Here is a 13,927-nt window from a genome sequence, read left to right on the forward strand (position 1 = left end):
GACAAATCCAGGATATTTCCCTTGATAGAACACAATCTCCATTCTTGGGAAGATCAGCCAATTCTCTTTTCCAGTAGGTAGTTTTCTCCTTTGCATTTCAATAGATGCCAATGGTAACTGAAAACGTCTATTTTTTTTTTTTTTTACTCTATAGATTTGATGATCTGGTTTATAAAATCTACTGTGGATAATGCAAACAAACTGTTAAAAAGGTCACTCCAAAAAATAACACACTCTGCATCTTTAGATACTATATGAATATTTTAAAATTTTCTGGATGAGATTCTGGCTTAACTCTTACAAACTCCTAATGGAAACTTCAAAGCAAGCAGTCATATACATCAACTATACTTCAATTTTAAAAATTAAAAGAGTTCCTATCAGAGGGATAACAGCACCACAGCCATACTGAATCCTCATGAAGGAGGCATGAGGATTTACAACTGTGTATTCTATAGTATTATTTTCATTTGGTGAAATTTTAACTGTTAATGTTTTTGGCACTGTGCTTTGTACCATTTATTAAATAAAAATTAAAAAAAAATAAAAACCACAGTGGGGAAAAAATTAAAAGAAAATAAAACAGAGCAATTTGATCAATTAAAAAAAATAAAGCAAGCACTCTTGAAACTGAGACTCAGAATACATCTAGTAAATTGTCAGACATTAAGAAGCCCTTTGAGTTCTAATATTGGTTTCCAAATTAATATAGTACAAATCTCACAGTATCATTTCAAATAATAAATACCTGTTCTCCCTTATAGTTGTTAACAAGGAAAAGATTATTTTTTTCTATAATCAAATGTGCAAGAAGAGTGGTCTAAAATTGTATGTACACACACACACACACACACACACACATTTAAAGTCTACAGAAAGGATTTTGCTTGCAGTCCAGTTGTTAAGACTTCACCTTCCAATGCAAGGAGTGTGGGTGATCCCTGGTTGGGGAGCTAAGATCCCATGTGCCGTGGCATCAAAAAAATCCAAAACATAAAACAGAAACAACATTGTAACAAATTCAATAAAGACTCTAAAAAATGGTCCACACCAAAAAATAAATCTTTAAAAAATGTATAAAGTCTACAGAAATCAATGGAGCACATGGTGAATACCAATAACCCTACTAAGACCAAGATACACCAGTATAATCAAAGCATATCTAGTGAGAAAAAGCTACAGAACTACAACTAATCTACAATGTATTTTCTGTAATGTCACCTTAACAATGTCCCCTGGGGGCAGAGGAGTTTTTAAATTAATTTAGCAAGGTGGGATCAGAGAAGGCTTTGCACAGATGTTGCTATTTGCATTGGCCTTTGGTGGCGCATAGAATTCGGTAAAGGCCATTCCTGGACAAACAAGGTGTGACAGAAGCAAAGGCACTGCGGTATACCCATGCACAGTCATCTAGGAACTAGTCATGGATACTGGCAAAGACCGCCAGCACAGAAGTCAGGGAGAGAGCCATGGAATGATTAACACCAGATTGTGAAGGGCCTTGTTTCCCATACTAAGTACTGATAGTTTCGATTCCTCAGTCAACAGAGCGCCCCAAAGGTTAAGGAGGTGGAATAAGATCCTGCTGACAGTGGAATCCCAAAGCAAGACATAGTTTTTCTTTTTCTTTCCTTTTTATTTGGGAGAGGAGGAAGTACAAACTGCTGAATGTAAAGGTTGTATTTTCTAATCTATCTGGTCTCAGAGAACAGAATTCAGCCAAGGAACGTTCTTTCTTCTTTTTTAAAAAATATTTATTTATTCGTTTGGCTGCATGGGGTCTTAGCAGCAAGCTGCATCTTTCGTTGTGGTGCAAGGATTTTAGTTGTGGCACACGGGCTCTGTAGCTGTGGCATGCGGGCTCAGCTACTCTGTGGCATGTGGGATCTCAGTTCTTTGACCAGGGATCAAACCCACCTCCCCTGCATTGCCAGGCAGCTTCTTAACTACTGGACCACCAGGGAAGTCCCAGCCACAGCATGCTCTTAGCACACGATCCTAGCACCACAAGACTGACATCTCCACTAAGAGAATCACAACCGTCCTTCTTATCATCGGCGCTCTACTCTATTCACATAGCAAAGGGAGAGGGGTGCCAAGCCACACCTTGAGTACCCTGCTCTGCAGATTTACTGCCTGACAAGCCTTAAAGTTAGAAAAATATCTCAAGTGGAATCTGTCACTAACAGCTTTATACGGTCTGTTGTTTCCTGAGCACCTGGCCACTGGGAGACCAAGTCTGAGGAACACATTTCCTACGGCGAGCCTTCCTGACAGCTGCATTATCGTTCCTCACATGACATGTACCAGTTCATCAAAGCTCTTTCAAGCCAGAAAGCCAAGCTGATGATGGGAACCACCACCAAGTGATTTTTCTCCTAATAACTTACATTTACAAAAAGTCTTTGAATTTATACAGTACATGGGTAGCAAAGAAAGCAACACTAATTTTTTATTTTGATTCCCCTTCATGTCAGTCCCTTGTGGCAGGGAAGTGGTTAGTCTGAAGACAGACACCTAGGACCAAAGAAATAAAGTAATTAGACATCATGGTTTTGATGGCGTTGGGGCAGAGTTAGCAGTTACATTCCTTCGCTGCGGTTTTCCAAGGGAAACCCGACAGCCTTGCTCCCACTGCAGACTTAAATATCCTCCATCCATGTTGATCAATTCGATGTCTGAGCCCGAATGACAAGCTCAACTGGCAATAATGCCTTGCACAGGATTTTAAGCGACATAATCAACCAGAGAGGGACTTGCGTCAGTTAGACTTTGTCTCCTTAAAAATCAAGAGTAACAGTGGTGAGAGAGAAGTTTTTAACAAGGAGGAAAACCCTAGACAGTTGTCTCTGAGATTCTTCACCACAGCTTCAAGGACAACCAGGAAAAGAGCTGCTATTTGAGGCAACTTCATTATAAAATCATTTTTAATAAGCAATCTTAACAAAGAGAGGGAATACTCTTGTGGAGAAGGCCTCCAGGGACCCAGAGGCTGCCCAGTTAAGTTATTAGGAAGTTTCACACAAGGGACCAAACAGCTATTTCATTGGCCTCGGGGGACAGAGTTTAGTTTTCACCTGTTCTCTAGAGGCACTGGTGTTATCCTGTCTACGAACAGCAGAGACTGGTAACAATCAATTATCTCGATGCCCCAACTTGGTGAGGGAAAGTGAATTTTCAGTTTTGTCGATGCAAAAAGACACGGTGAAGAGAGACAGATAAATTACCGTGAGATGGTTCATTATATACTGAAGACTTTTCTGAGCATGCAGCCAATAAAATGCTACATCTGAACCTGAGTGTTAAGTGAAACAATAGAAACTCATTCTTGGGAAATTAAGAAAGAATAACAAAGAGAAAAGGACGTATCATTAGCTAGCTTTGAACTGTACTGTGCAGTCATGTGAGGGAAATCATTCTTTGTGCTTATGAAAAATAATAAGGCTATTTACTTTGTCTCTGTAAGGAGTGAGCAAGATTGGGAATGTAGGGTTCAAATTTTTAGAAAGCTCTGTGTGGCTGAGTTGAAAAGGGTTGGGAAGACACGGGCTTTTGGTATATTACAGTTGCCTCAGCCAATTAGCAGCACGAATGAAAGAAAGCAAAAAGAAACATTAGCCACATAATTCAAAGTGTGTATGTATTTTTCAGGTTTCACTGTTTGCTTCATTCCTCTGATTTTAATGAAATGGCAAGCATTGGTCTTAAAATTAGACCTTCAAACTGGGAAGATGGAAAGAAAAAAAATGAAACACTTCTTTAATAATCAGAACAGCCTTCTCTTTTTGGACTAAATCTTTCCTGCTCAATAAGCACTTTTTTTGTGAACACAGGTGATCAGAAGAAAGATGAGAAAAGAACCTCCATCTGAGGCTAAGAATTTTGTTGGTGTTCAGAAAAGGGACTGAAGTATGGAATGCGTGATTCCTATGATACTCACTAAATGACAGCGATAAAAACATTGTTTACAGGTCACTGTGCTTTTCACACCCATTCCGTGGCTTCCCACTGGTTATGAGATAAAGTCAAAATCTTATCTCTGTTCTTCAACATCCTCTCTTCTCTTTTTTCTCTAGTCGGATAGGTTTATACAACCACCCACCCCAAGTCCTTCATCAATCTACCTTCCAGTTGATCTTCCAGCTACTCACTACTCTTCCAGCTGATCCAGTTCAGCTCCCCACCTGGGTTGCCCACTTAGATGGACAATCCAATTGAATCACAGCCCTGCATTCTTCTGCAACTTCTTCATTACTAAAAGTTCCTCAAGTGTCCTTTCTACTCAGATGTAGACTAAACTATTGCAGAGTGAGGATTAAGAGTTAAACTTCCTGTTTTATGCTGTGCCTAACACATGCCACACACAGAGTAGGTGTTAGGAATATTAAGCTAATAAAATCGTTCTGACTCCCTACCACCTGCATTTGGTACAGGGATTGGCTGTGGTCTGCTTTTTGGCCTTCCCTCCTTAGATTTCCAGTATCACAGGTATCTGGATCATCCACCACAGAGTCTCCTCCTTCTCTCCTCCAAAATAGGATGATTAAAGTAAAAGATGTATGGATTAAGCCTCTCTGAATCCGAACCTGAATCTTGCACATTCTTGCCATTTCTGCTCTTTTCTTCAATATGCCCTCTAATTTATGCTTGATGGTTAAGCATTTAAGACATGAGGGGCTAAAATCCATGCCTACAATTTCATCAAAGCAAAACAAGACAAACAGAGCTATCAATCCTACAGAGGAATAATGTGTACCCAGAGATGGAGGTGAAGTGGGTGGAGAACTGTGAGGAAACTCTAGCAGTCACAGAAAAAAGGATAATTGAACAGCATGGAAGTGAAAAACGTAGTCATCATTTGTGCAGTTATGGACATCAATTATAATCAAAAGGACCATGTGACTTTGAATTCACTAACTTCCTGCAAGTGTACTTGATAGACCTAGTGTGCAATCTTCTGTGTAATTCATAAAGTTCATGTAGACAGTAACTTTCTTCATATTTCAGACACTTTGATAATATCTCTGCTTCTTTTTAGTCCTTTGGGTGTAGATCTCAATAAAGAGAGAAGCTGGTATGACTGCAAACCCAATCTGAAATTTAGGTACTCTCAAGCATACTTGAAACCCAGATGTTTAATTCTCCTACACATCCCTTTGATATACATTTCAGTTCCCTAAGGAACTTTTAGCTTTCATGGTTTTGTTTGTTTTTGGTTAGGTTTAGGGAAACCACAGTATCCTGAATTATTCTACCTCTTAGTGCAATGATAGTTGTACATGAATTATCAAGTTGATCTGACAAAAGAATGCTAATGTGCAATTTTCTTATAAATGCCATAAATAACTGTTAAAGGTTTTGTTGCAGTGGAAAACAGATTCCTGCTGTCAGAAATACATATTACTACTAGTGCAAGGAGCATGACTATCTTAGAAGCAAAAATAACCATTTTTAACTATTATTTTATTGTGGAATCAGTTGAGGTGTATGAATAGTGGTGTTAAATGGAGGTTTGTTCTTTGATGAATGAGATTAGGTTGTTAAAAAATAAGTAATAATCTATTTATATTATTAGTCATCAAACAGACTTGGTTCATAAACAGGATACCCAAACATGTGCATTAATAATTAAACTCAGTTTTCTTTGAAAAAAGATAAGTAATGATCATTTTAGTTCAATTGGTTTAAATGAACTTTTTCATATAGTGGGAATAACATATCCGTTTCTTGTAATCAGTTGGTTCACCAAGGTTAGAAGTCTTATAGGTAAAACAGTTGTAAAGTAAAAGAAAATCTGATTGTAGGAATGACTATTACACTTGACTTTCTTCCTATATTTTGAGTGGAACGATCACTCTAAGGAATGAAGTTCTTTACTTCATTCTGTGGTTCTGTGGGTTGGCTTAAACCCTGGCTTAAACCACATACCAGCTGGTTGTAGAACCCTGGGCCTCAGTTTTCACCTGTAGAGGGGGGATAGTAGCAATACCTCCCTCACAAGATTATGGGAAAGATGGAATGAAATAACACATACAAAATGTTTAGAAAAGCATCTAGCACTTAGCAAGTGTTCCGTGGTGATTACCCAATGCCGATATTGAAGATAATAATGTGCGTGCAAGGAGTCAATCTACTCTGAGTCCCAGCTCTGCCCATTTTCAGCTAGATGGGTGAGTTTCCAAGTTGTCTCACTTCTCTAAGTTAAGTGACTGATCTCTCAGACAAATTTTCTCATCTCAACTTGGGGGTACAAGTAGGACAAAGCTCATGGGGTCAATGAGAAGATTAAATGAGATAATTCATGTCAAGCACTGAACATAATGCCTGGAATATCAGAACTGCTAAGTAAGTAATAGCTCTTGTTGCTACCATAGCACCTACTGGAACCTTCACCATTCCTATCACCATTGTTAATACTATTATTATTGAACTTGAAGTAACACAAAATCCTGAAAAGACATACAGCTCTTCTTTAACAGTCAGCCCAATCATGTATAAGAGTTTCACTAAATATACAACAAATCCATCAAGTAGACACCAGTACTTGGTAGGCTAAGCATTTTTATTTTCTAGTACTGGTCATAATTTTTTTTTTTTGGCCATGCCATGTGGCATGTGAAATCTTAGTTCCCCGACCAGGGATCAAACCCACATCCTCCACATTGGAAGCACAGAGTCTTAACCACTGGACCACCAGGGAAGCCTTGTGATCATGGACTTTAAAAGAGCTATTCCTCATCTCATTTTTGAACCTATGTTCTGAAATGAGAACACAAATACTTTTTGTCCAAATTCAGTTCTCAAATCTGAGGTCCATAAACAGCAAATATGAACCAGTTGGATGCTCTGATGGAAACACTTAGCTAAAGATTCAGATTTTTAATGGAATTCACAGATCCCCACCATGAATGGTGGATTTTTAGACTATGCAAATCTCCTACCTTGGAAGAACTGACTGGCAGGGCCAAATGTGATCCATTTATATCTTAATATGATGAGACAGAGGAATCCTGAATAGTTCAAAGAGCTTGGCTCTAGACAGACAGGCTGAGTCTAAACAAGGCAAACATCTCCAGACGGTTCGGGGGATTTTTACTTCCTTGGATTAACTGATCTTGAAGGAACAGAGTAGGTTTTCCTCTGTGTGAGAATAGGGGGAGGAGCAAGAGTCGTTTTTAGCATCCAGGGGTAAATATTCACCGCTCCCTTCATTGCTGCTGTATGCTTGGGTCACACTGTCAGAATCCTGGAGGTCTCTCTAATTCTTTTCTCCTCTCTCACTTTTCTGGCTTAATCTGATTTCCAGTTATGAGCTGAAACTTCTGGAAACTGTACACTTAGCCTTTGTATTTTCAGATTATTTCCTGTGATTATGTGTTCCCACTTTCCTGCAGTCCCAACTTTGAACTAAGTGTGTAAGCTCCTTGGGGTCAAAGAATCTGTCAGTACATAGTAAATCCTTAATAAACAATTGTCCATTGAGTAGCCCTCTAAGAGGCCAGCACTTGTATTTTGGTCATGCTCCATCGGCAGCAAACTTAGTGTCTGGAATGGCTAGTGGTCTCAGCAAGCTAAGAAATGAAACTTCTGGCAACTTTGTGAGCACTAGTTTGTGGCTGTTGGTTAATGGGTGGATGAGAGTTGGATGAAAGCCGACTGAAAGAACTTCAGTGTGGCTTCTTCTCAGGTCTGTCCTAATGAAACATCCAGCCAGCAATTGAAATTATAATTGCCGTGAGTCACACCATGACTCACATTGGTTGTCACAGCAACCAATTAACTATACAACCAAAGCACCTTCCATTCACTTTGCCAAGAATGGTTCTTGAGTTTTCCTGGACTGTGAAAACACTGTGGGTGAGCCCCAAGTTTGGGGTTGCTAAGAGTCTACAACCAAAAGGAATGGCCTCAAGGAAAGGAAAAGAAAACAAGAAAATAAGGCGAATCTAGTTCTCGGAGCTCCTGAGTAAACAGCAACAACCGTGACAAACTATTGGGTTCACTTTGCAATATCAGCAAATATCCATGGAGAGGAGGTTGAGGCCTCAAAACTAATTTTCTCTAAGTCAAATTTAAAGCCAAGTCTCTAGGGGTAAGAAGTGAATACATTAACCAAGTCTGCTTTAAATGATCATAGTAAATAGTTTTTTTCTTTAAAGATACAAAAGGGTTAGTTCTCAAAGAAATATTCTGATTTGTACTGAAATATTTTTACTTCTAAGAACTAAAATCTATTTATAAATAACACAGTGCTTTAATTTACTATCTTAGGTGTTAGCCTGATGCAACCAAACATTTGCAAATGTACTACATTCACTTTTGATGGCTATTTGGGTTAAAATGAAAAGTTCCAGAAGGTTCAGAAGCATATTCTATTTTTATTTATTAGGGAAAACTGACACTCAGTGGGACTATACTAACAAATTTTCTTGATTGCTTACTGAGTAACTTCTAATTTTTGAATGTCTGGAAGTCCCTCAGTGTGGAAGAAAGCAAGGAGAAGAGACTTATACAAGAAATATAAGGGATATGATTTAGGAATATAAATTAGGGTGTTGGGGTTAATATATATACACTACTATATATAAAATAGATAACCAACAAGAACCTACTATATAGCACCAAGTAGGGAACTGTACTCAATATTTTATAATAATGTATACGGGGTAAGAATCTGAAAAAGATCTATCTACCTACCTCCCTGTCTATCTCTCGGAATCACTCTGTGCTGTACACCTGAAATAACACTTTATTGTGACCCAACTATACTTCAAAAAACAATAAAGAATATAAACAAGGATGAGAACAGGAGGACGTGATAATGATCTGTTGACACTCTGGAGGCAATCCAGGAGCCAACCAGGTATCTCTCTGGTTGACACTGTGGTGACTAGATGCTATATTCCCTAAGATGATGGCAATGATGGTAAACTCCCTAGAAGCTGGAAATAGCTAAGATTATTATCTGTTTTATTTTTCACTTTTTCATCTCCATATATGTCATCTTCTAACATTTTAGTGAATGCAGAACTACCCATTCAGAATTAGATTAAGAAGTCAGGAGCAAATGAACAGTTGTCCTTGGCAAATAATAAAAACAAAGACAGCAGTGGATTCCAAGAAAAAACATATTTATCCACACAGTACTATTTCAGCAGGAAAGAGACCAGAACAAACTTGTGAATCACCAAAGCTAAAGCAATCTTGGAAGTGTCCAACCAAATACAGGTGCTATATAATCAGCCACGAAAATTAAATTCTACACCATGGAAAAATTTCTCGAGGACACCCCTATCCCACAAATAAAAACTCCCTTTTATGTTCACACACCAAAACCCATCAGGAACATATCGTGTTGACAAGTGAAGAACATTGCAAGCTTAAGAATTCCTTGATCTGTCATGATGACTTCATAGCAGAAGCCCCCAAACTTGGCCTTTCCTCACCTGCCAAGTAAAGCTAATGACACTGACAGTGCTGTCCCAGGAACTGAGGCGAATCAGTGGTCTCCAAAGACCAGGCTTATGGATTTCTGTGAGGCTAACAATCAGATCTCTTTTCCTGGGAATTTATGGCTTAACTCGCCCCAAACACTTTTTTGTTTTTTAAAAAAGAAGCAATACCTGTACTTTCCAGATAACAAGGTGGCCTAAAATGCGATCAAGTGTCACAACTATTCAGGTTCATTTTGTAGTTCTTGCACCTCTGACTGGTGTACCTGTGAGCTGACACTCAGGTCTGATAATATATTCTGCAACTGTACATGTTAATTTGTAAATGGAACAATCTCTCTGTGAGGGCAGTTAGGAAATTCAGGTTGAAACTGCTAATTGGAGGTGACTTCAGCTGTGGGTGATTATGTAGTCAATCCTTGACCGAAGTTTGCCAATCCCTGGCTAAAAGTAGAAGTCTCGAGACAGTCTGAAAAATGAATTCACACACTTCCCTGAGAGTGAAACTTTTTGAAGAATAGATGTCAAGATGATTTAGGAGGAGCTGGAATTTAACATCTTAAGAAAACTGATCAGCAAGTTGGGAAGGTTCAGTTTTTAGGAAAAATCAGACAGATGCTAAAGAAGTCATTTGGGTGATAGTTATTAGAGGAAGAACTGATTTGTTTTCCTCCTCTTCACAACTTGCAGGGCCTGTAGAGACACTAAGATCAGAAATATGATGGCCTGTCTGCTAAGCTTAGTGACAAAAACAATCTCCATGTTTAAGTATCATAGAAGACTTTCACTAACATGCAACTTGGACAGTTCAGTTTCTCCTTGGCATGTGCAAAGTTTTGAGTCAAATGTCTATTGAGATGCTATTCTTCCCAGCTTGTCATTGGGACATTTTATTTTGGGTCCTGTCCCCACATCATGAAAATAAACATCAACCAAAAAACCAAGATGATTTCCAATCTAAATCATTCTTATAAATGTAATATCTAAGCTACACAATAAAGGAAGTATTAAATCTTTCTACATTTACATTATGCTAATCCCTAAGAATTTTCCTGTTGATTTGCATAGTTAGAAAGGCACTCAAAATCTACCCATTCTGGCTATATCTTGATTTTGTTTTCAAGCAGTTATATCTGATAGTAAGCCTCCATTGAAAGACCAACCTGTTACATTGCCTGAAGTGCCACCTTTTCTCACTAGCTACCACTCTCATGCTGTCACCCAAATCCTTCCATGAATTTCAATCCAACCACAGGTTATTATTTCTGCAACAGGCCAATGAAATTGTCCTTAGGGATGACAGTTCCTTGAAGGTCCCTATGGATAGATGGTCTGGCTGTTAAGTAACATCTCTGGTCTCTGTCCTATTCATTGAATCCAATGGAGTTGAACCAGTGGTTTTGTTCACTTATCCAGGAGCCAAGTCATAATGCAAACAGTCAGCGGCTTTCTGTATATTGCCAGGTGGCCAGGAGTCCATACCCCAAACCGCCATCAACAGTAGGCACAATCATCCGCCCCTGTTTGGGAGAGGCCCAGGACTGAGCTAGCAGAAAGACTGAATTACTTACCACCTCTAGAGTGGGTCCCACCAGGCCAGGGACGAGCTCATGGGCAAGGCTGTGCAAGGAAGCGCTCTGTACCATGCCTGCCCTGCGGATATACAGAGGACTTCAGTCTCCTGCACTGTCAATCTCTCAGTCATCATGAGCTCAATTATGCACCGACAACAGCAAGAACAACAACAACGATGACGACAAAACAACCCCCAAAAAACTAAGGGCCACAGACTATCCTGGTGGAGGGACAGCCAGCTGGAACTGTGCATTGAGAGATGAGGTGCTGTCCTGAGCATGTGTCCATTACGGGCCTGAACTTCCCTCTCTCCTCAAACTAACATTCCACTGGAGCCCACGGGAGAGCCATGTGGAGAGACTGCAGGACTGGGACCTGAGAGTCAGACAACCATCAAACTGGGTGGGGTTGTTGGCTTTTGTGGGTTTTTTTTTTGCTTTCTATGTTTGTTTTCTACAAATACAGATAGACAGACAGACAAATCCAAGAGCAGATTTTAAGAATCAACCGAGGCACAAGATAAACTACTTTGATGGTACACAGATTTTTTTCCCCTCCAAATGGTTCACATAAAATCAAAACTTTTCAAAGCATACATAGGAAAAATTGGGGGACACGTCTCTGTCGGCCCTAAATTGTGCCATAAGTATCTCCATTGCTTGCCTTAGAAGGATGCCCAAACATATCTCATAGGTAGCACGTATGTGTGTTCTAAAATAGTTATCAAATTCTAATGACACTCTTAATTCAAAGTCTAAATAATATGCTGGTCGAGTACAGCGAAAGTTGACTGCCTGCCATCAATGACGTATTGATTTCATCCTGAGGTTCAAGGCACAGTCAAATTTGCTCAGAATGCAAATCACAACACTTTACATTGACGTGAGTTTGCAAACTTATGGTGGAGTTCGAATGAAGGCAATTGATGAAAGCAGTTGAACCTGAGAGGTGGGAATGAATACAGAGGATAAATTCAGCACACGTTTCCACATCAAACTACCCATGCGATTTACCAGGGCCCACAAAGGCCACACTCAGGGTCAACCGGCAGCACCCAGGTTCCTGGTCAGTATCTCTGCTCCACAGACACAAGTACAAAACGACCTACATCGTGAATGGTGAGGAAAAGGAAACCCAAGTTTAAAAGAAATCAAGGTGATGTTTCCTAGAAACATACCAACTCCTCTAAGAAGGATCCAGAGTAAGGGTGACCAGTAAGTAATTAATTGATCCTCCTGGCTAGATTGTATGTTTTTCTAAAGATGAATGCCTCGAATTGCTAGAATGTATCACACTATACCTAGACCCTCTTTAACACACACTCAGTACAAACAGGTGGAGATGTACCACTTCCGACCACTACAGGTAGAGAAGTATGACCTGTACTGACCATGGATCACAGTTGAAACATTAGTTTATACTTGGAGGGCCACAGCAGCCAGACATATGCGAATTCCAATTCTGCAGAAAACTTTGGACAAGAAAAAAAGATGCATTACTTACATGTATGTGTCTTCTTTGTTACTGAGATACCTAGAAGAGAAGAAGGACAAAGGTGAGAAAGCGGCCTATGTGTGTTTCTTAGAACACACATCATTCCCAGTGTACTCTGAAATGCATTTTGTTCAGATGGGGATGCAGAGGGAAGGTGAGTTCTCATTTCACCTACAACATCACGGGATCTACCCCAGAGTGATGAAATCATTCACCATGGGGCCAGCAAGCATTGCCTACTGGCTTAAGAGATTCTGTGGTTAAAAAAAAAAAAATAGCAGCATAGACAGTCATTAAACAGAGTGAGGGAAGACTCTTATTTTTGATTTTAAATAGGAAAGATGATCACATTTATAAGTAGAGTGGGAAAGATTTAAGATTTAAGGGAAAGATTTAAGAGAGTGATGCCAACTTACTCAGGCAAGAGTGAACCGAGCCACAGAGCAATTCATTTGCTCTGGCCATTGATTTCATGTTTACTTTTTAATGAAAATGATTCTTGCTGCTTACATGAAGCATTACATTTAATGGGGAGGGAAAATACATCCACAAAATGTACCTCTCTGTCCTTACACATTAAAGTCAGAAGGGGGATGAATGCTACTTCTGCAAATGGCAGCACGATGCACACAAACCACATGAAAACACAAGGGATTCATGAGTCAGCACCCCTGAGGCTTCCCAGCTGCTCTACAGGGAGCAGGTGAGGAATGGAGCTGGACGAGATTCAGCACATGAGGACCTCAGAAAGATAAGGTGAACGCATCCTTCAACGAAAACAGTGCTACTGACATTTCAGAAGTGTTCCACTTATTAATTCTGTATGCTTCATTCTTCTTGGGGGATATTCTTAAGACTAAATAGGCTCAAAGTCATAAAACTCTTGAAAACATTTAGCCTGTGACTAAGAAATGCGGTAAACCTTAAATGTGTTTTTTCTTTCAAGTTATTAAGAGAACTATTTAACCCTCCTCTAGAAAGTAACCTCATTGAAAAATTTGGCACCCACATCAGACCTATTACTTAGCTATGGGACGTATCATACAGGGTAGAAATCTGTTGTGAAAATCCATGGTAGACATAAAAAAAAAAAGTCAGTGCCAAAGTTGTGCGCCAAGACCAAAATCACACACTTGTTCCCCCCACAACTTTCCAAAGGACTTATTTAGGGAAGCTGAAATTACACAGCCCAACTCAAATTCTTTTTTCCCCCCTTTTTATTGAGGAAAACGAAACTATTGTTTTTCGTCGTGTTTGAGTTGGCTTTGCAGAGTGAAGCTAAAACCCTCTGCAAAGAGTCTTAAAGACTCTCTCACATGGGAACTGACTAAAGGGTTTTAGGAGTTTTTGAAATAAGCTTTTTCATGGGAAGGGAACTTCTCCCAACAGCAACAGGGAGTCAAATT

The 13,927-nt window shown here is 39.5% G+C and overlaps 1 protein-coding gene and 1 long non-coding RNA gene across 5 annotated transcripts in view; one reads left to right on the forward strand and one right to left on the reverse strand.

The window, feature by feature from the left end:
* The window catches only part of RORA (RAR related orphan receptor A), an 811,723-nt gene that overhangs the window by 183,486 nt on the left and 614,310 nt on the right, over window positions 1-13,927 (reverse strand). For all 4 annotated transcript variants that reach the window (XM_055437102.2, XM_088839665.1, XM_088839666.1 and 1 more), the window contains one exon: window positions 12,531-12,560. In XM_055437102.2, coding sequence (XP_055293077.1) covers window positions 12,531-12,560 — 30 coding nt within the window. The remainder of the gene's footprint in view (window positions 1-12,530; window positions 12,561-13,927) is intronic.
* Window positions 1-13,927, forward strand: part of LOC148776454 (uncharacterized) — a 74,448-nt gene that overhangs the window by 31,762 nt on the left and 28,759 nt on the right. The gene's annotated exons all lie outside the window — the stretch shown is intronic.

The sequence above is a fragment of the Moschus berezovskii genome, chromosome 9 (assembly GCF_049115385.1).
Source record: "Moschus berezovskii isolate FMDL1 chromosome 9, NW_MosBer_1.0, whole genome shotgun sequence".
NCBI lineage: Eukaryota > Metazoa > Chordata > Mammalia > Artiodactyla > Moschidae > Moschus > Moschus berezovskii.